Raw genomic sequence first — 20,158 nt, 5'->3', positions numbered from 1 at the left:
ACACTTGTTTTCCCCTCTAGTGTTTGGAGAGGACTGGTGGCTTTTGAGGCCTGAGGTGGCCGCCCACACACAGCTCACACCAGCCAATGTTCTGGCCTTGAACCCAGCTCTGCTTTGCAGCAGGTGATGTGTGTCTCATTGCCCCTCCTTTAACATAGGAATGGTAATACCGTGCAGCCTCTCAGGGTCCCCTTTCTGTGAGCCCCTTTCAACAGAACTATACATAGTAAATGCTCATTAGGTGAAGGTATCAGCCCAGAACTGTTGTCCCACCTGGGGTGGGGGGGGGCGAAGAGTTGTCAGCATTTTCCGAGCATCTGGAGAACCTAAGAGATAACATGCCCCTAAGAGCCGAGACCCTCCGCTGTGGCTGCTGGCTGGGCCCTGACCTCTGGCTGCTTTTCATCAAATTGTCACAATGCCAGTGTGGGAGCTCCATTTTAGAGATGAGCTCAAGTCACCACCAAGGTGACACGGGAGGCAGATTGAAGGGGGGAGTGTCTGACTCCACAGCTGGTCAGCTCGTGGCGGGTAGAACTCGCTGAGGAGTGAGGTTGGGCCCAGGGACCTGAAGAAGCACCCTGGCCTTTGAAGGAGAGCTTGTGGCACCCCCTGCCCACCCCCCAGCCCAGCCGCCTCAGCGGAGAACCTTGTTGCAGAGCTCTGAAAAAAAAATCCAACTTTTCCGTCCTGCCTTCTACCAGCCAGAGTTCATTCTCTGATGCATTTGGTTGTAGGAGCTTGGGGGTAGCGGTGATGGGTTGGGTCTGAGCATTTTCTGGGTAACTGAGAGTTAACCTGAAACGTTTTGAGTTAGTTTAAACCACCATGGTAGCTTGCTTTAAACCCCAGAGCTGTCTTTGCTGCCCCAAGAATCCGAGGGGGCAGCTCTGGCGTCATCTTTTGTGTCCGGGGTGAGGTTGTAAGCATGGCTGGTTAGAGCTGACCCCAGAACCCAGACTGAGCCCAGACACCGAAGCAAGTTTTTATGTGTTTGCTTCCTCCTGAAAGCTAGAGACCAGCGAGAGCCTTGGTTAATTGTGTTTGGGATGAGAGTGGATGGGACGGGTTGGCACCAAGTCCCCTTTTATCTCAGTCCTTGTCCCTGAAATGAGCTGGTTGCTCTCTGAACAGTTTCCTGACCAGGGTGGGGAGCCGGGCCGATGAAGCTGTTAACCTTTGGGACGACTGATGTAGGGGGAAGGACAGGATGAGGCAACCCTTGGTGGCGCCGGAGTCCCGAGGAGGGAGGGCCCTGGACCTGAGAGGGCGAGGCGTGGCCACGTTTGCGTTCCAGGGTTGCCGGGTTTACTTCTGGGTCTGCATGTGTGCCCTTCGTTTGCCCTCATCAGCCCGCGTGAGGCAGCCATTTCTGCCCAGGTTCCATCCCCAGCCGGGTGCTCTGCTGGACCACTGGGGAGGGGGCTCGCAGACCCATCCCACCGTGGGATAACCAGAATATTGAGTAAGAGAAATAATCCCTTTATAATCCAAGTGCCTTGCGGAGATGAGAGTGGGTTGAGACCCCCCCCACACACACACCCGCCCGCCTTTTATTCCAGCCCCCTGGTTGCCCTGGCAGTGGGCACATTGGACTCAGTGGGTGCCTGCTTCTGTGGCTTTCTCTGTGCTGCTTCGTTTCCCAAGTATGTCCCTGTCCTGAAAAGTCAGAAACTTGGGGACCCCCCACCCCTGTCCCATCAGCACCGCCTCTGTGTGTGGACACAGCTAGGGTGAGATGGCTTCACTTCAAGCGTTCTCAGAATCCCACTGGGACTGGGTGTTTTGGAACAGTTCTGCCTCTCTGGCCTCATGGTCAGCTTCCTAAATTGGAGACCGGACATGGTACCGTCGAGGCACCGAACTTGGCCTTTCCTCCCTCCCTCTTTTTTTTTTTCTGCGGTCTCCCTCCCTTTTTTTTTTTTTTTTTTTTTTTTGTGGTCCGCAGGCCTCTCACTGTTGTGGCCTCTCCCGTTTTGGAGCACAGGCTCAGGATGCGCAGGCTCAGCGGCCATGGCTCATGGGCCCAGCCGCTCCGTGGCATGTGGGATCTTCCCGGACCGGGGCACGAACCCATGTCCCCACCCCGCATCGGCAGGCGGGCTCTCAACCACTGCGCCACCAGGGGAGCCCCTCCCTCCAGTTTTTTTCTTTTTCATCTCCTACACCTTCAAATCAAAAATTTTAAAAGGGGGAAGTTCCTCTCTTACCTATGCCTTGAGGGTCTGGTCACCCTGTGCCATTGCGATCCCAGGCATGAGATTCATTCATGAGCCTCTGGTCTTCTGGGAGGGTCTGGTCTGTTCATTCACGACCAGGGTAATTAAATAACTCTTTGTATGAGGCATGGAGCTCCTTGTTAAGTGGTCTTCCCTAATGCAAGTGCAAACACGAGGCACAATCCTTCTTCTCCACAAGGCCTCCCGCTTTGCTTTTAAAGGGTAGATTTTATGCTTTAAGGGAAATTGGGAAGGGGAGGGGGAAAAACCAACCTTAAAGGAATTTTAGGCTGATTCAGCACTTTTCTGGGGTTGGTCCACAAATTCCCTGAACTGTAATAAAAAGAAAAACTTGTGAGCAGGCATCTGATTAGGTAGCTTTTGACAACACAGCTTTTCTTTTGGATGCTTTAGAATGCACAAATACAGTTTTAAAACAGGCCCCTGGTACAGTTTTCTGAGGAGCGAGAAGTTGAAAATACCGGAAAACGTTATAAAAGCTGAGGGAAATTAACAAGGGACTGCGAGTTTTGCCTTCAGAGGTTAAGTATCGGCAACCAGGATACTAAGACCCTTCCTCAGTCCTTGTAACGAGGGGGCCTTTTTTTTTTCTGTGCAGGGTCCTCCCAGCTCCTCCCTTGGAGGCCTGGGAAGCCCCCAGGAGCTAAGCGTCTGCCCTGACCTTTGTGGGGAGATGCTTGTGGGCTGTGGGCCCAATTCCAGGAACTGTGCTTCTCTGAAGATGATGCTGAGCGCTTCCTAGAAATGAGCCCAGACGGCGGGTACTTCAGGGCTAAGGAGCAGAGTCTGAACTGGCCATTTGGGGCGTTGTACTGGGCCCCCAGAAGCGTGCTGTGTAAAAGGGGCCTGCGCTCCAGTGATGGGTTTGTCTGACAGCCTGTTTCTGTGCTCAGAGCTGTGGAGTTCAGGAGCAGCAAGGAGAAGAGGTATCAGGGCACTAGGGGACTGCAGGGTGACATGGTGGGGCGACACGTGGGGGCCCTGCTGCCCCAGATTAGGGCACCTAGTGGGCTTTCCGGGGCCTTGTTCACATCCAGGGACACCTACACGCTGCCGTTTATCTGGGCCGGGCCATTAACCTCAACAGAAAAAGGCCTTTTCTTTTTCCAGGGGATGTCTGGCAGCAAATTGCTGGATGCATTGTCGGGCCGCACAGATGAAAGAGAAACCCGCCAGAACGCCCCCCCACCCCGCCCCATTCCCCCTCCTCTCTACTGGCCAACCTCAGGCCCCAGTCTCCCCACCACCCCCCGCCCAGCTTCCTCTGCCCCCAGGCAGACAAGGCGCCCCCCGCCCCTTGCCGGTGGGCCTGGCACAGGGGCAACTCAATCTTCAGGCTCCCACCCCCTTCCTCCCCCTCCCCCCACTCCCCCAACCCCCATACTCTGGCGGGTGCCAGGTTTCAGGGGAGCCGGGCTCCATGAAACAAAGTATTGTGAGGCTCCGCTGAGGGTCTCCTGAACTTCCCTCCCAGCGACTCCTGAGCCTTCCTTTCCAGGCCGGTTTGTTGTCCTGAGTTGGGATAATAAGTGAGAACTTCTTACATTTGGAAACGCTCTCCCGCCTCAAACAAGCAGGCAGGTGGGCGCCCTGTGCCTTCCAGAAGAGGGATTTCTGCAACCCGGCGAACTTGGACGTCAGAGCATTTCTATTTACGCGGGTGTTGTGGGTCTTTGGTATAGCCTTCAGAGCTGAACTCCCTCGGCAAGAGGGTTCAGAAGATTGCTAGCGCTCGCGAGTTTATTAGCAGTTGATGGATACTTTGCAGAAACAAGTTAAGGCCTGATGACTCACCTTCTGCTTGGAGCTCTTGTACCTCTCTTGTTTTTCCATATGTTCCTGTGTATGCGCATGCAAACACACGTTCACATAACACACACTCGAAGTGTGCTCGTATCCATGCACACAGCCTCCTTCACACTTGTGCTTCAGAGATGAATGTCGGGGTCGGGGGTGATGGGCCAGGTTTCTGGTGTTGATTTTCGGTGGGGTGGTGGTTGAGGGGAGGAAGGAGCCCTCAGCGTCCCCGTCTTGTGTAGCTGGCGGGGCAGGCATTTGAGAAGGCCAGGTGGGGGGCATCCAGGCAACTGGTGCTCAGGGTGGGTGTTTGTGGCTGCCTCAGTGGGTCACCGAGCGCCTTTGTACAGACTTATTCACGGGACACCTCCATGTAAAGTTAATGCAGCTGACTGGTTCCCAGGTCCTTACGTGCCTGTTAACGTTGGAAGGAGTGGGTGTGCTGAGCTGCACTGGTTACCCAGCCTGCTGGGGCAGCAGGACAATGGAGACCCGAGCCCTCCCTTACCCCCGCTGCTGTGCTGTATGACCCATCATCGTGCAGGCCCTAAACTCAGTGGTTCAAAATCAAAAAGGCCAGTCAGACCCAAAGACCTCACACACCACCCCCAACTTCATGCCCCAAGCCCCCCCCAGTAAGTGAGAAGCAGGGACCTACAGGGAGGGCAGGAGGCCGCCTCTGCTGCCTGCCACGCCTTCCTCCTGTCTCTCCCCATTTTCGTTAACAAATACAAGACTTCCGGTCTCCGCCCTGCCACCACAAACCACAGTGTTCCTGCAGCCCGGCTGGGCTGGGGAGACTCACGGTTCCCAGTCTGAGTCCTGCCCTGCCGGCTCTAGCTTAAAGGAGGAGTTAGAGGAGTCGGAATGCCAGCCTCCAGGGCCCCCTTTCCTTTCATATGCTCCCCCCTTTAAAGATCTCTGAGCGCCTGTTTGGGAGTCACCTTACCAGAATCACCCCAGTCTCCCCTGCTGCCCGTGGGAAGCAGCATGTCTAGGAAAGCCGGGGTGGGCCCTCCAGGGGAGGAAGGGGGCAGGGCATCGACTTTAGATGCTTCTAGGGAGGGAAGGGGAAGAAAGGAAGATGCAGCAAGCAGGACCCTGCAAGCATGGCGGTACCCACTTTAAACACATCGTCTTCTGTCTGGGCTGCAGGAAGTTAAGGTAGTCTGGGCTGACACCAACTTGCAGGTTGTGATTTGGCATTTTTACCTGAACTCACGTGTACAGAGCTGCCGCTGACAGACACATTGAGAGTTATTTTTCTATTAGGAAGATAGATATTTTTAACCCAAACCACGTCCTTTAAAATTTTTCCTGGATATGGGACTTCCCTGGTGGTCCAGTGGCTAAGACTCCACACTCCCAATGCAGGGGGCCAGGGTTCGATCCCTGCTCAGGGAACTAGATTGCACGTGTCACAACTAAGAGTTCACACACAGCAACAAAGATACTGCATGTGGCAACGACGATCCCACATGCTGCAAGTAAGACCCAGCACAGCCAAAGAAATAAATAAGTAAATAAATATTTGTGGCGGGGAATAAACTCTGCAGTGGCTCCTCCTTTAAAAAAAAAAAAAAAAAAAGTTTTTTTTTCCTCCCGGATAGCGCCTCCTATGACCAAGGCACTGATCTGAGAACTGGGAGACAACAAGCACAAAGACTGCTTAGCAGGTGGTCCTGGGGTCTAGGTCTGGTTCCATCATCCCTGGGGCCTGAGCAACAAGCTTTCTGAGTCCAGGTTTTCTCCTGAGGATGACAAGGGACTGGAGCAGTTGGCCTTCAAGGTTCCATCCAGTTTAAAGAACTGTAATTCTAGACCATCCAACTGTAAGGCCTTTTCTAGCCCTAAAACTAGGACCAGCCAAGTTACTAAGTGGTCTTGGCTTCTGAGCTCTGCAGCGATGGGGCTTTCCTTTGGCCGGGTGGGCACACGTGCTGGTATCCTGGGTCTCTGACAGGGTGTGGGGAGTGGAGGGAAGAGGCTCCCCAGCAAGCCCCACGCTTAGAGGCAAGGCTCTTCCGTCACTGGGTCACGATTTCCAGGCCCCAGTAGGAGGACTGTTCGGCCTGCAGCACATCCAGCACCCCATTCCCTCCTTCTGTCTTGCCCTGAGAGACGAGCTGATCATGGGGCTGTGTGTGATCTTGATTTCGGGAGGAAGAGTAAAAAGGAGGGGCTCCATCACCCAACCATGTCCGCCATTTTGTTTTCTAGATTCCCAACTTCTTCTGGAGCCTGGGGATCGGTCACACTGGTGCGTGGTGGCATACTGGGAGGAGAAGACGAGAGTGGGGAGGCTCTACTGTGTCCAGGAGCCCTCCCTGGATATCTTTTATGATCTACCTCAGGGGAATGGCTTTTGCCTCGGACAGCTCAATTCGGACAACAAGAGTCAGCTGGTGCAGAAAGTGCGGAGCAAGATCGGCTGTGGCATCCAGCTCACGCGGGAAGTGGATGGCGTGTGGGTGTATAACCGCAGCAGTTACCCCATCTTCATCAAGTCAGCCACACTGGACAACCCGGACTCCAGGACGCTGTTGGTACACAAAGTGTTCCCCGGTTTCTCCATCAAGGCTTTTGACTACGAGAAAGCGTACAGCCTGCAGCGGCCCAACGACCACGAGTTCATGCAGCAGCCGTGGACTGGCTTCACCGTGCAGATCAGCTTCGTGAAGGGCTGGGGCCAGTGCTACACCCGCCAGTTCATCAGCAGCTGCCCGTGCTGGCTGGAGGTCATCTTCAACAGCCGGTAGCCACGTGGGGAGAGGACAGCGGGAGCCTAGCGGGCCCGGTCCAAACTACTTTGCTGCTAATAGTTTCCTCCTGAGTGCTTGCTTTTCATGCAAACTCTTTGGTCGTTTTTTTTTTTTTCTTTCTTTCTTTTTTCTCCCCTCCTTCCCCTCGTTCTTGTTTATGTTCTGTTTTGTTCTTTGAGAAATAGCTTATGAAAAGAATTGTCGGGGTTTTGGCGGGGGCGGGTGGTATGGTTGGCAGAACACCGAGGCGTGAAAAGGGGAAGCAAAAATCAGTACCACCGAACACACTGTAAATGGGGGGGCAGGCCTCGACTTCGGGGTCCTCGTTGCCCTCGTCAGGGTGTACGAGAGAGAGAGAGAGAGAGTGTGTGTGTGTGTACGCAGATGGGGGAAGCGGTGTGCTCTGTTGTGTTTCCTACGGATGTTGACCGCTGAGAGGTTTGCGCTCCCAAGCTGTGTCCCTCGTGCTCCTTGGACTTGCACAGTGGGGCAGCGGGTGTCCCAGCAGTGGCCAGCAGCAAGGCTCTGTCCCCCAGCCTGGGGAAGCCCCCATCCCACCTCTCCCCTTCTAGGACATTGGCCTGTCCGCAGGCTTCTTAGAAGCCACCCTGCCAGTTTTTCCATGCTGTCTCACTCCCTTCCGGCCACCCTGCTGCCGTTGTCGTGTCTTTCCTTTTTGGCCATCTGCTCCTGGATACCTCTGAGATGGGCTTCCCGAGGGCTGCCGGGGCAGCCCCGTCACAGTATTGCTCACCCAGTGCCCTCTCAGGCCCCTCCGCCTCTCCCCTGCCCTGGTTACATCAGGTTTTTCCTGGACTCAGAAAACCAGCTCAGCACTTTCCTCCCCTCTGCAGCCTGTGTGTTGAGCTCTGCTGTTAGACCAGCGAGGGGAGCCGCCCCACTCCCCACCAAGAAGGATTCGGTCCATCTTAACCCAAGGTACCATCCTGAGCTGACACCTAACTCTTCCGTTTCTTCTACAACTCATACACTCGTATGATACGTTGACACTGCTCTTAGCTCAATGAGCATGTTTAGACTTTAACATAAGCTATTTTTCTAACTACAAAGGTTTAAATGAACAAGAGAAGCATTCTCATTGGAAATTTAGCATTGTAGTGCTTTGAGAGAAAAAGGACTCCTGAAAAAAAAACCCTGAGATTTATTAAAGAAAAAATGTATTTTATGTTATATATAAATATATTATTACTTGTAAATATAAAGACGTTTTATAAGCATCATTATTTATGTATTGTGCAATGTGTATAAACAAAAATAAAGAAAAGATGCACTTTGCTTTAATATAAATGCAAATAACAAATGCCAAATTAAAAAAGATAAACACAAGATTGGTGTTTTTTTCTATGGGTGTTATCACCTAGCTGAATGTTTTTCTAAAGGAGTTTATGTTCCATTAAACAATTTTTAAAATGTATACTTGATTCCATGTTGTCCTCCAGCTCCTTTTTCTTCTGGTGGGTGGGCGGCGGGATGTAGCCATCAGAATCCGGAACAGTTGGGGTCTCCCAGAGCTTGGTTGGGGAGGAAGCTTGGTTGGTGGGACCACAAAAGGGAGAGACGATCCGGAACGCCTTGCTCTTCCCCGTACCTACACAGATACCACCTTTCTTGTTAGGCAGGAACCTTAGGGTGCAGCTGGTGAGTGTCCTGAATTTGTAATGGGTCAACCTCGGGGAGCCCTGAGTTACAAAGGCAGCTGATTTTTCAAAGCCTGAAAAGTTGAAATATCATTTTGAATGATTGGGAAGGAGGTTGCACTGGGAGATAGGATGGGAAGGTAAAGTCCCAAGAACTTGGGGTCCATCCAGTTCCTGCTTGCTGACTCCTTTGCTTTACATTAAGTCCTGAGACGACTGCACCTTTCCCAGAGGAAGGTCACTGCCACACTGGGTTCCAGGAGAGATTCCCTGAGGGCTGAAGCCCTGGAGTAGAGATGAGGCTGGGGCTGAGTGTTGATGGTGGGAGGGAGGGATCTGGGTCCGCTAAGTTCTGTACTGGGCCCTCCGGGAGGTGGAGTAGGCTGAAAGGAGTCTGGGCAGACCCTACTCCGCATCTGCTTAACTCTTCCAGTTCTATTCCCTTGGCCAGCCCAGCTTAGCCCCAGTGGCACTTGCTGGTATTGCCCCTGGGATTTTCACTGATCTGAGCCATGTTTTATTATTTTTCAATTAATTAATTAATTTTGGGCTATGTTGGGTCTTCGTTGCTGCGCACGGGCTTTGCCTAGTTGCTGGCAGCGGGGGCTTCTCTTGTTGCGGAGCATGGGCTCTAGGGCGCACAGGCTTCAGTAGTTGCAGCACGTGGGCTCTAGGCTCAGTACTTGCGGTGCACAGGCTTAGTTGCTCCGCAGCATGTGGGATCTTCCCGGACCAGGGATCGAACCCCTGTCCTCTGCATTGGTAGGCGGATTCTTAACCACTGCGCCACCAGGGAAGTCCCTGAGCCACGTTTTAGATTCGAGACCTCTTGCACAAGAAATAGGTTCAAATCGGGCACCAAATGGGGCTGTTTAGGTGTCTATGTCAGGGGGTCTTAAACCTTAGACCCAGGAAGGGGCTCTTTGAAGTGGGAGTTAAGATTTTAGATATCACAAACTGGTACAATTTCAGAAAAAAATTTTTGGAGGGCCAAAATAGGATTGCCAATTTTTCATTTTGCCAAATGACACAAAGCATTACAGCTTACTGGCACCACTGTTTAATGCGAGGGAATTCTAATACAATTGTATAGCGAGGAATGTTAACTTAAGAGCTTTAGTGCCAAATGGTCATCTGGGCCAGCTTGTTCACATGAGGTGACGGGGAGCTCACTACCACTTGAGGCAGCTTTTTATCAGTTGAACTGAAACCTGCCTCCATTTATTCTAGTTCTGCAACCTAGAATAGGTGTAAAATGCACGTCTGGAAGACACCCAAGGAGGGCTATAATTAATTCCCAGGTGGTAGTGGTGGAGGAGGGGTGGGGTGGAAGGTGTTGCATTAGGGAGCTGTCAAAGGCATTTTCGTTTGCTCTAACTTGCATCAGCATGCCAGGAAGCTCTTTAATAATAATAATAGCTACCATTTATTGAATGCTTAGCTAGTTGCCAGGCATGATGTTAAGCGTTTAAGGGAATTATTTAATCCTCCCTAGGACCCCCTGCAAAACTGGAAACTTTGAGAGGTTAAAAGACTTGCCCAAGGTCACTCGGCGAGGAAGTGCTGGGAGTGGTGGTGTTCACGGGCTGACTCTGGCCTTACTCCTTGGTCCAAACCCTGTAGAGATGTTATTTGGTGGAGTCTGTTGGGACTCCAGTCCCACCACCTCAAATCAGCGGGAAGGCGGGCCCCGAGCTGCTTGCCCGGCGAGCTACGTGGGCAGGGCCTCCGGGTCCAGGAGGCAGGGGCTGTGGCAGCAGCACCTTCACACCCTCCTCTGTCACCTGGACTTGACTCTCAGCCCCACAAGGTTGGAACTGGGCTGTGGGCGTGTGGACCCCCGTGGGGTGGCTGACCCTGGGTCAGGGAAAGAAGGACATTTAGGGGAAACCCCGTGTTTGCAGTACACGGCACTAAGCTGCCGTCACCGCAGACATCCCTTGGGCACCTCTGATGTGCTAGGACTGCTGCAGGGGACACGTGTCCTCCGTGGTGCTGGAGGACAAGACGCCCGCGCCTGAGGGTGGCCAGCAGCCCAGGCAGAATGTGTTGAGTGAGGAGCGAGGACCTCCAGCCAAGGAGTTTGGATTCGTGGAGAGGAAAAGATGCCCCCTTGGAGGGAAGTTTTCCTGTCACCTGGTTCTCCTTCCTCTCTCAGCTCACCAGTCAGATTTTGCGGTGTGTCACAGGGTTCTGTCCTCCCCTCTCTTCTTGGGCCACACCTTGTCCCCGGGTGGCAACGTCACTCCGGTACCTTCATCTCTCCTCACCTGCAATGCCTCAGCTGCCCCAGCCAGAAACCTGGGTTCTCCCATCTCCCCTGCCCTGTCCCCCGACATGAAATAAACAGCAAGATCCTGTCCTCCCTGCCTCGTTCCATCCATAGGTAAAAAGTGCAAACAGTTCTCACGTATGTTCCCTTGCTCTATCCCCACTAGTACGATTTAGTTTGGGACCTTCTAGAGCCTCCTTCCTCTACTCCAGATGCCTTTCAGCATCTGCCTCCGTCAACCTCATGCCTTAACCCCCCACCCCCTCAACACACACCCCCATCCCCCACCCCCTCAACACACACACACACACACACACCCCCCACCCCCCACCCCCTCAACACATACACACACACACACACCCCACCCCCCACCCCATCTTGGTCCCCAGCATTCAGGGTAACTTGCAATTCGTCAAACACGCCTTGCTTATGTGTTTCCAAGCAAGCGCTTTCCAGCTCCTTCTTCAATTGGCTGTCTTCTTCTCATCCTTCAGGATGCAACTCAGACCACACCTCCTCCAGGAAGCCTCTCAAAAATTTCTGCTCTAAAGAGACAGCAGTGGTATAGGATTCTCTCTTCCCTACTGAACAGTAAGCTTTCGGCACTCTGGGATCCCTCTTAGGATCCACTACCTTAAAAATCTCCGGTACAGTGTTCAGACAGGGCTTGTCCTGATGAGGGAGGGAGAGGCAGAACCGTGCTTGGGATGGAAATAGTAATAATAATAATGGCGAGCACTGATTGCGTTCTGACTCTGCGGTAGCAGTGTTCCAAGCATTTTACACTGCGATTGTGCCATGTGATCCTTACAACTATCCTAAAAGTAGATGCAGTGTCATGACCCCATTCTACAGATGAAGAAACTGAGGTTAGAGAGTTGCCCAAGGTCCCCCAGCTGGTAAGTGATAGCGTCAGATTTCATCACCTCTGTGCTATCTCACCTCTGTGGGCAGGCCTGGGTCAAGGGTGACTGAGTCGGGCATATGTTCTTTCTAAAACCAGTTCTGGTTTGAAAGGACCAGGCTGATCTGTTGAACAGTAGAAACAGCGCCTGAGGTTTGTAAAGATTTGTGTGCACCAAGGGTCTTCCCAGCGCATGTCCTCCACAGGCCCACGCTGCGGCACCACACAGGCAGGCCTTGGCCAGCTCCGGAAGAGGAGACCCTCCCACAGGTGAGTGATTTGCCCAGGACACCCACATACAGCCTGGGGGAGGGAAGGATGGAGTTGCACCCAAGCCCACAGCAAACAGACTTCCTGACGGTGAGGCCTGCACACTCACCCTCCCCAGGAGCTTTCTGTCCGTCCGCGTGTTGTCAACGCAACCACGTGGAAGCACAGCTCTAGACACTCGAGAGCCGAGTGCCAGGGCAGGTGGGTGACTCAGGGGATATGACTCAGCGTGCTGGGTTTTGGAGTCAGAGAGACCAAGGTTGGAGTGCTCACTTGGGTAAGTCACTTAACCTCTCTGAACCTCAATTTCTGAAACATCAAATGCACATTATACCTGCCCCATGGGGCCAAAAGGGGGTTAGTGAGGAAATGCATCGAAGAGCCAGGCATAGCATGGTGAGGCTGAACCACGTGGGGTTGCTACTATCTGACTGTTTAGACCTACAAAAATGGCAATTTCATGCCATTTAATCTACTAGATGTTCAATCCAAGGCGGTGGTGATTAGGGGTCCCCAACCTTCTTTTTCCCCTGGGGCCACAGACGGGGGCTGTGTGGCAACGGGGCCGAGAGAAGGCAGTGGGTGGGTGGTCAATATCGGGGTGATTCCCTGCTGCTCGGAATGCCAGCAAACTGCCGAGTCCAGGCCAGAGCAGAAGCGAAGGCCGGTGGGAGCCAGGGCAGGAGGGCTGGGATGCCCGGCCTCGGGAGGAGGGGGCATGGGCCCCGGACGGTGCCCACCAAGTGGAGCAGCGTGCACAGCCCCAGGTTGCCTGGCGCTGAAGCAGCAGGCCCGAGTTGCCAGCTCAGCGGTTTTCCCCAACCAGAAGCGCCCCCCTCTCTTTCTGAAACTAATGATTTTCTAAAAATGGATTCCCTCCCCTCCCCCAGCTGCAATTAATCTAGCGAACACGAAGTGGCCGCTGCAGGAGGCCCTTGGTGAGTTCGGACCAATGCAAGTGCTTTGACTCATCAGGAACGATTCATGGCTGGGGGTGAGGGGTGGGCGAGGGTGCCTGGCCTGGGTGCCAGGCTGGGCTCACTCTGGGGTCTATCTAGTGCCCACTAGAGCCACAGAGACGAGGAGAGCTGGGGCCATCTTTCTAGGGAGCCTGTAGGATGGGACTTCCTTGGGATTTAAGAGCCGCAGGATCTCAGACCCCAGCTCCGAGGTCATCCCATAGACACACGTACCCGAGGCCGGACATTTCATTCTCAGACATTTCATCCATAGCTATGTGGCCCCCGTTTCCCAGCCTCCCTTGCAGTTTGTTTGGGGCCGTGTGACTAGCTCCGGCCGATGGGCTGCAAGTGGAGGGACCTCGTAAAGAACTGGTGAGAGGTGATCCAGCTCTCCCTCTCTCCCTCTGCCGCAGGGAGCTGGAAGATGGAGGCATGAGATGAGAACAGCCTGGATCCCTGAATCGCTGCCCTGGAAAGCCCCTGGGCTTGCCGCAGGCTGTGTGAATGTACAGCTTTATGGTGCCACGGACGGAGATTGGGTGATTTGCCATCCTGATGAACCCATGACCTGTTCCGCCCACCCAGACACTCGACCCAATCTGTCTTGCTTTCTTCTTTTTGTGGAGATTGGTCTTGTATCTCCAGCGGGACTGGAGCTCCTTGAGGTCAGGCACCAGCTCGCCTACTTAACTTTTTCTGTTTGTTTTGTTTTGGTGTTTTCGCATACTTACTTGAATCACAGCTTTCATCGCACCAAGCCCAGCTCTGGGCTCCTAGTAGGTGCTCAGTAATTACCTGCTGTGGTTGACACGAACTGAGGGGCCTCCCCCAGTGGTGTCCCTGGAGGGACTGCTGGCTGCCCTCTAAGGGCACAGTCTCCCCATGTGGTCCAAGGCTACATGGAAATACCCCCTTGCTGGAGCTTCACCTCCTAAAAGCCACTGGCAGCCCCTCTCACCTTCTCCTCAAACCCCACCCAACTCCCCAGGCACAAGAGACAGTTTCAGCCCAGGCCAGTGTCAGTGGAGACCCGGCCAAGACCATTGCCTCCTGGGCTTCCTCACTCAGCCAAGGAGAGAGAAATTTCCAGAGCAGAGCCCTGGCTCAGCTGAACACATCAGGTAGCATTCCCAGCACATAGCTCCTCTTTTTTTTTTTTTTTTAATTATTTTTAAAATTTATTTATTTATTTTATTTCTGGCTGCATTGGGTCTTCGTTGCTGTGTGCGGGTTTTCTCTAGTTGCGGCGAGCGGGGGCCACTCCTTGTGGTGGTGCATTGGCCTCTCATTACAGTGGCTTCTCTTGTTGTGGAGCACAGGCTCTAGGTGCCTTGCGGGCTCAGTAGTTGTGGCTCATGGGCTCTAGAGCGCAGGCTCAGCGGCCATGGCTCACGGGCCCAGCCGCTCCGTGGCATGTGGGATCCTCCCAGACCGGGGCTCGAACCCGTGTCCCCTGCATTGGCAGGCGGATTCTTAACCACTGAGCCACCAGGGGAGCCCCATAGCTCCTCTTATCCTGCTTTGCTTTTCTCCATAACACTGGTCGGCATTATTTGTACTGTATTATATACATGTTTAGCATTTTATTATAACCTGTTTATTGATTTGGTTATTGTCTGACTCCCCTAGTAGATGGGAAGCGCTGGTCACTGCTATATCCCCAGTATCTAGGACAGTGCCTGGGACATAGTAGGCTCTTGACAAATATTCCTTGGATGAATCAGTGTTGAATGACTACTCAACTTTCCAACTGAAATAAATGCATTCAAGTTTCAGATGAATTTAGTTTTCCCCCAAGAAAAGTAGGTTTGTACTTGTTTTATAATATTTGTGAAAAGAAAGAGTGCATTCTTATATTTTTTCCCCCAAAAGGTATGTGCAAAACTTTGCCTCTTGGGGTGATGGTAAGAGCTGCCACCGCAATCATAATAATAACAGCAGCCTGTGTTTATTGAAGGCAAAGTTTGTGCCAGGCACTCTCAGCAAGGCACTTGGTGTTGTCTCTAAGGTAAATGTTGTTATTAGCCCATTTTACAGGTGAGGAAATGGAGGCCCAGGGAGGAGTAGAGCAGGAGCCCAGGTCTGCCTAATTCCACAGCTCTTGTTCTGAGTCCTGAGCCCCCATGGGAGGCTGCAGCTGCGAAACAGCAGTTTTTCTGGTCTCTTTCTTCGAGGTTAAGATACATCCTGAGGCCCAGGTTCTGTTGAGGCAGCTCAGGACTCCAAGGGTGTCTCTGCCAGGAGACTTGCCCTGTGGTTGGGCTGTCCTGTCCCATCAGGGTCTGGAATCTTTGCTGCGTCCAGGCCTCATGTCACCAGCACCAGATCTTCTAATGGCGCACTGCAGCCTGAGAAATTACAGTGCCCAGGAGACTTGTCCCAGAGACCCTGCCCAGGGTAGTTCCAGAGCAGGAGAGAATGCTGGGAATAACAAGAAAGACAGGGTCAGGCTGCCAGTCTTAGGTAATGGAATGGTGTGTCATGGGCATGGGGCATGGGGGATGGAGAATTTTATTTTATTTATGCAGGTTTTTTCCCAAACTTCAAAAAATACTGAAAAACACAAAAGTAAAAATTATCCTCAATCTCAACGTTTAAAATCATGCCTTCCAATGCCACTCCCCAGAAATGATCACGATCACAGGAGGCTTTGATTCATCCCCTTCTGAACCTGGTCTCTGCTTCTGCCTATGCACATACACAATTTTCATGAATGGAATCAAGTTATGCATATTGACCTGCAACCTGCTTCTGTCACTTAACGATACATCACAGGCATTTCTGTAGATCATTCATTTTCATGCTGGTCTAGTATTGGAGCTGAACTTAAAGGATGCTCGTATTCATTTAAAAGATATACCACTTGATACTGAACAGGAGCGAAGGTGTGGAGCAACTGGAACTCTCTCGTGAGGATGGTGGGCGTATCAATTAGTTTAACCATTTTTGGAAAACTGCTTGTCAGTATCTACTGAAGCTAATCATACTCACATCGGAAATGCAGATGTACATTCACCAAAACGCCTGAGCCTTCTGAATATTAGCATATTCATTGCAGCACTGTTCGAATAGCCACAAACTGGAAACAACTCAAATGTCCATCAAAAGTAGAATGGATTTTTTTAAAATGTGGTTTATTTATATAGTGGATGTCGTACAGCATGGGAAGGAAAGAACTACAACTGCACACGAGAGAGTGAAAGTCACAGGCGCAGTGCTGAACTGAGGAAGCCAGACACACAAAACCCAGACAAGTATGATTCCATTTGTATAAAGTTCCATGTCAGGCAAAATGGGTCTACGGTGTTAGATGTCAGGAAAGGGCATGAGAGGAACTTCTGGGGGCTGACGATGCTGTTTCTTAATCAACTGGCTCTCTACATGGAAATTCATTGAGCTGTACACTTAGGATTTGTGCACTTTTCTGTATGTATTATACTTCAGTTAGAGTCTATTTTCTAAAAAGAGGATCAATGGCATGCAATCCCTTCCCCCGAATCAGTCCTGTTTCCCCTAGGTGTGTCCCTTTCTCTCTCTCTTCCAGGACCTAAGGAGCGCACACAGCAGGTGTGGCATGTCTTCATTGGTCCTGTAGGGCAGGGAGAGAATGAGCCAGACATTCTAGCTGTGGGATCCCTGGGACCTGGTGGCCAGCCTTGGGGGGTGCACTCAGGCTGCACTGCCCCCCAGGCTTGCTCCGGTGGGTGGTGGGCAGCAGGGGGAGGAGAAGGAGGAGGAGGGAGAGTGGTGGGAGGAGGTAAAGGGGTTCCTGTCCTCATGACTGTTTAGTGCTCCGACAAAGAGCCTTGTGTCTGGGCAGCTGCGTGAGGGGTAGAATTTCTGGAGTCCTAGGTACTATCAGAACAATGATAACCACTACTACAACTATTATTACAAATAGTAACTAGTATTTCTTGAGCACTTACAAAGCGCCAGGCGCTATGCTAAGTGTTTTATATACATCCCTCCTCTTAATCCTTTTAGCATGTAGTTATTTGTGTTCCACATACGTATTGGAGGCTCACATATGTACAGTAAGCCCCCTGCCTACAATATCCCACCAGCCCCTGCTTAATTTTGATTGTCTAGCTGTTCGTTTAAGGACCTGCTATGTGCCAGACTCTGTTGAGCCCTGAGGTGTACAAATTGGCATGATACACCCTCTGCAGTGTCTGAGCGGGTTAGTAATTGGGTGCTTAACCAAACCAATGTTCAGTGTTTTATTTCATATTCTAGGGTGCTCCAAATAGGTAAATGGATAAGTAAAATTTCATTTGTTTTGTTGTTCAGCAAAACTTAGCAAGCTAGGTTCACTAAAAATTAGACTAAATTAAGAAAAAGGGAAAATAACTTTAAAAATTATCGTTAGTTCCACAATCACATTGAACCTGCTGACATCTTAGCACATCCCTTTTAGACTTTTTAAAAAATACATTCTTATGTGCCTACCATAGTAGTAGGTGCTCGAAGAAAAGCTGTTAAATTGTTATAAAAATGACACTATAATATTGTTTTGTAAACTGTACCGTCCTCCAGACACTTAATAATCTAATGAGATCATGTTCCAGGTCCGTGAATGCACAGCTACTTCTGATGTTTTTTTTCATCATCAGGGAGTGGAATGGTGTGTGTGGATGTAATTTTTTTCCATGTATTTGGGGGACATTTGCATTTCTTTTGTGAATTTCTTTATATCTTTTGCCTATTTTTTCTCTTGATTTGTTATTCTTTGTGACCATTTATTTTTAAGGAATTAAAAACTTTTTTCAAGTTCATGCACAAAGTCTTAAAAGTCAAAGGTAATTGAAAGCCTTACAATGAAATACAGCAGTCCCCTGCCCTTTCTTTCTTCCCCTGAGTTTCCCAGAAATAACCTTTTCAACTCTTCCAGCTGTTTCTTTTGGTATTTATCACCATATCTCTTTTTTTCTTTAGTATTTAAACATATTTTATTGGTTTAAGATGTGGTAAAAGTAATATATATTCATTATCAGATATTCAAAAGCTACAAAAGTGTGTTAAGAAAAAATGTTAAACCCTTCTCAATTTCTTCAGTGCTACTGTTCAGGGGTAATTTACATTACAGCTGTGATTATATCACCATATTTCTAAATAATATTCTGATATTCCTTAATGCATTAATTTTAAATATTATCAGTTAACTTTCTATTAACTTTCTAGTTAGCGATCACTGTCTTGAATCTTCATACTACTTCCCTTCTCATCAATAGTCAATACTTACACTATTGGAACCATGCCAGTCTTGTTCACTGCGGAGCCATGGAGTGTACTATGATTGCATTTCTTTCCTTACACAACTCTGGTATTCCTGGAGTTAAGACTTGCGTAGGTTCTTTTCATTGCCTTAGAGTTCATTGTAGTTTGCTTTCCATACACTTCAGGCACTTCTCAATATACTTCAAGCACTTCTTGACTTTTCCTTAAGGTCAAACCTATCAGACAATTTGTCAGTTCAATGTTTTTCCTCCTCAAGTATCCATCCTTCTGCTCCTTCTGGACGGGTTGCCTCATGGACCTTATTGATGCACAGCAGTCACCCCGAAGCATCCCTCCACCCCTTTGTTGGCTTGGGTCTCTCTTTCCCTGGATCCCATGAGTTCATCTTCCTTGGTTTAGTCCATCATTTTGGTGCCAATTATCTTTTTTTTTTTTTTTTTTGCGGTACGCGGGCCTCTCACTGTTGTGGCCTCTCCCATTGCGGAGCACAGGCTCTGGATGCGCAGGCTCAGCGGCCATGGCTCACGGGCCCAGCCACTCCGCTGCATATGGCATCTTCCTGGACCGGGACACGAACCTGTGTCCCCTGCATCGGCAGGCGGACTCTCAACCACTGCGCCACCAGGGAAGCCCTGTTTGTTGGGTTTTTTGTTTGTTTCTGGCCGTACTGCACGGCTTGCGGGATCTTAGTTCCCTGACCAGGGATCAAACCCATGCCCTTGGCAGTGAAAGCGTGGGTTCCTAAACACTGGACCGCCAGGGAATTCCCTGGAAGTTTCTGGATATCAAATCGTTTTCTTTTCCCTGCCAGTACCTCAACTTAGGCATTCCTGGCCTCTGGCCTGAGTAATTCGGAGGCCTCCTAGCCATTCTCCCTGTACCCATGCTTGTCGCCCTGCTGATTGATACTCCTGGTTATGGCAGAGGGCATTCTGTAAAGCCAGATCTGAGTTTTGTTTGTAAAAGCCATGCACTTTCACGTTTCCACACTTTCCCACAGACTCTTGGCTGGGAATGTCTTTCCCCCCTTCTCTAGCTGATGAACTCTATTCTTTCAATGTCCAGCTCAAATATCTCCTCCTCCAAGAAGCCTTCCAGTCTCTTCTGTTGGCATGAGCCAGATTCTGCAGCACTTTATATGACACTTTCTTATAACCCCCATCCTTATCTGCCTTGGGCCAGATCCTAACACCAGCTAGCTAAACCACAGGTCACCTTCCCTCAGCTCCTACATCTGCACACTCCCTGGGGTGAAAAGCCCTACTGTATTCAACACGGACTGTGTGCCACGCCCTCAGCTGAGAATTTTCCATACATGATACAATTACAAACTGAACTCAAAGCCCTTCAGCAACACCCTTCTGTGCCTGTGGGCACTTTTATTTTTTTTATTTATTTATTTTTTGCCGTACGTGGGCCTCTCACTGTTGTGGCCTCTCCCGTTGAGGAGCACAGGCTCCGGATGCGCAGACGGCCATGGCTCACGGGCCCAGCCGCTCCGCGGCATGTGGGGTCTTCCCGGACCGGGGCACGAACCCGTGTCCCCTGCATCGGCAGGCAGGCTTTCAACCACTGCGCCACCAGGGAAGCCCGTGTGTGCACCTTTGACAGTCTGGGCGGGAGTGGGATAAGCCAAGACTGGGAGGTGGGGGAATGCGAGCAAGAGGACGTCTGTTATTGATTTGCCTGTATGCCACCTGGGCTCTCTACCTGGCTTGGGAAATTCTTTGAGAGACTAAAGAGCAAGACACTTGCTTTCCCAGCTTCCCTAGTGGCCAAGTATAGGCACGTGACCTGGAATTGGCCAATCAGATGCCCCTGCTCTGGTGGTGGAGTCAGAGTGAGGGAACAGAGGCGCAGGAGGCAGGAGAGTGATTCTAGGGGTGGGCAGTGGCCACATCCCATTTCTGGGGATCAGCAGCATTCGTGGGGCGAACAGCACAGTCCAGCGTTTGGTGTCCGGTGCAGCTGTCAGTGGGGAGAGGAGAGTGATCTGGAGCTCCGGCGCTGGGGTGAGGGTGGCCAGTGGGATCTCAAGAGGCAGCTCTGTGGTGG

The 20,158-nt window shown here is 51.1% G+C and overlaps 1 protein-coding gene across 2 annotated transcripts in view; it reads left to right on the top strand.

The window, feature by feature from the left end:
* SMAD7 (SMAD family member 7) overlaps positions 1-8,241 on the top strand; it is a 31,449-nt gene extending 23,208 nt beyond the window's left edge. Inside the window, exon 4 of one of the 2 annotated variants that reach the window (XM_027118468.1) lies at positions 6,258-8,241. In XM_027118468.1, coding sequence (XP_026974269.1) covers positions 6,258-6,796 — 539 coding nt within the window. In that variant the 3' untranslated portion in view covers positions 6,797-8,241. The remainder of the gene's footprint in view (positions 1-6,257) is intronic. The other variant, XM_027118469.1, reaches the window with a different exon arrangement.
* Positions 8,242-20,158: the final 11,917 nt, after the last annotated feature.

Source organism: Aethalodelphis obliquidens, unplaced genomic scaffold, assembly GCF_003676395.1.
Source record: "Aethalodelphis obliquidens isolate GAN/ISIS:26980383/991018 unplaced genomic scaffold, ASM367639v1 scaffold19, whole genome shotgun sequence".
NCBI lineage: Eukaryota > Metazoa > Chordata > Mammalia > Artiodactyla > Delphinidae > Aethalodelphis > Aethalodelphis obliquidens.
Note: the sequence above shows the minus strand (reverse complement) of the source record. Positions and strands in the feature narration are given on the sequence as shown.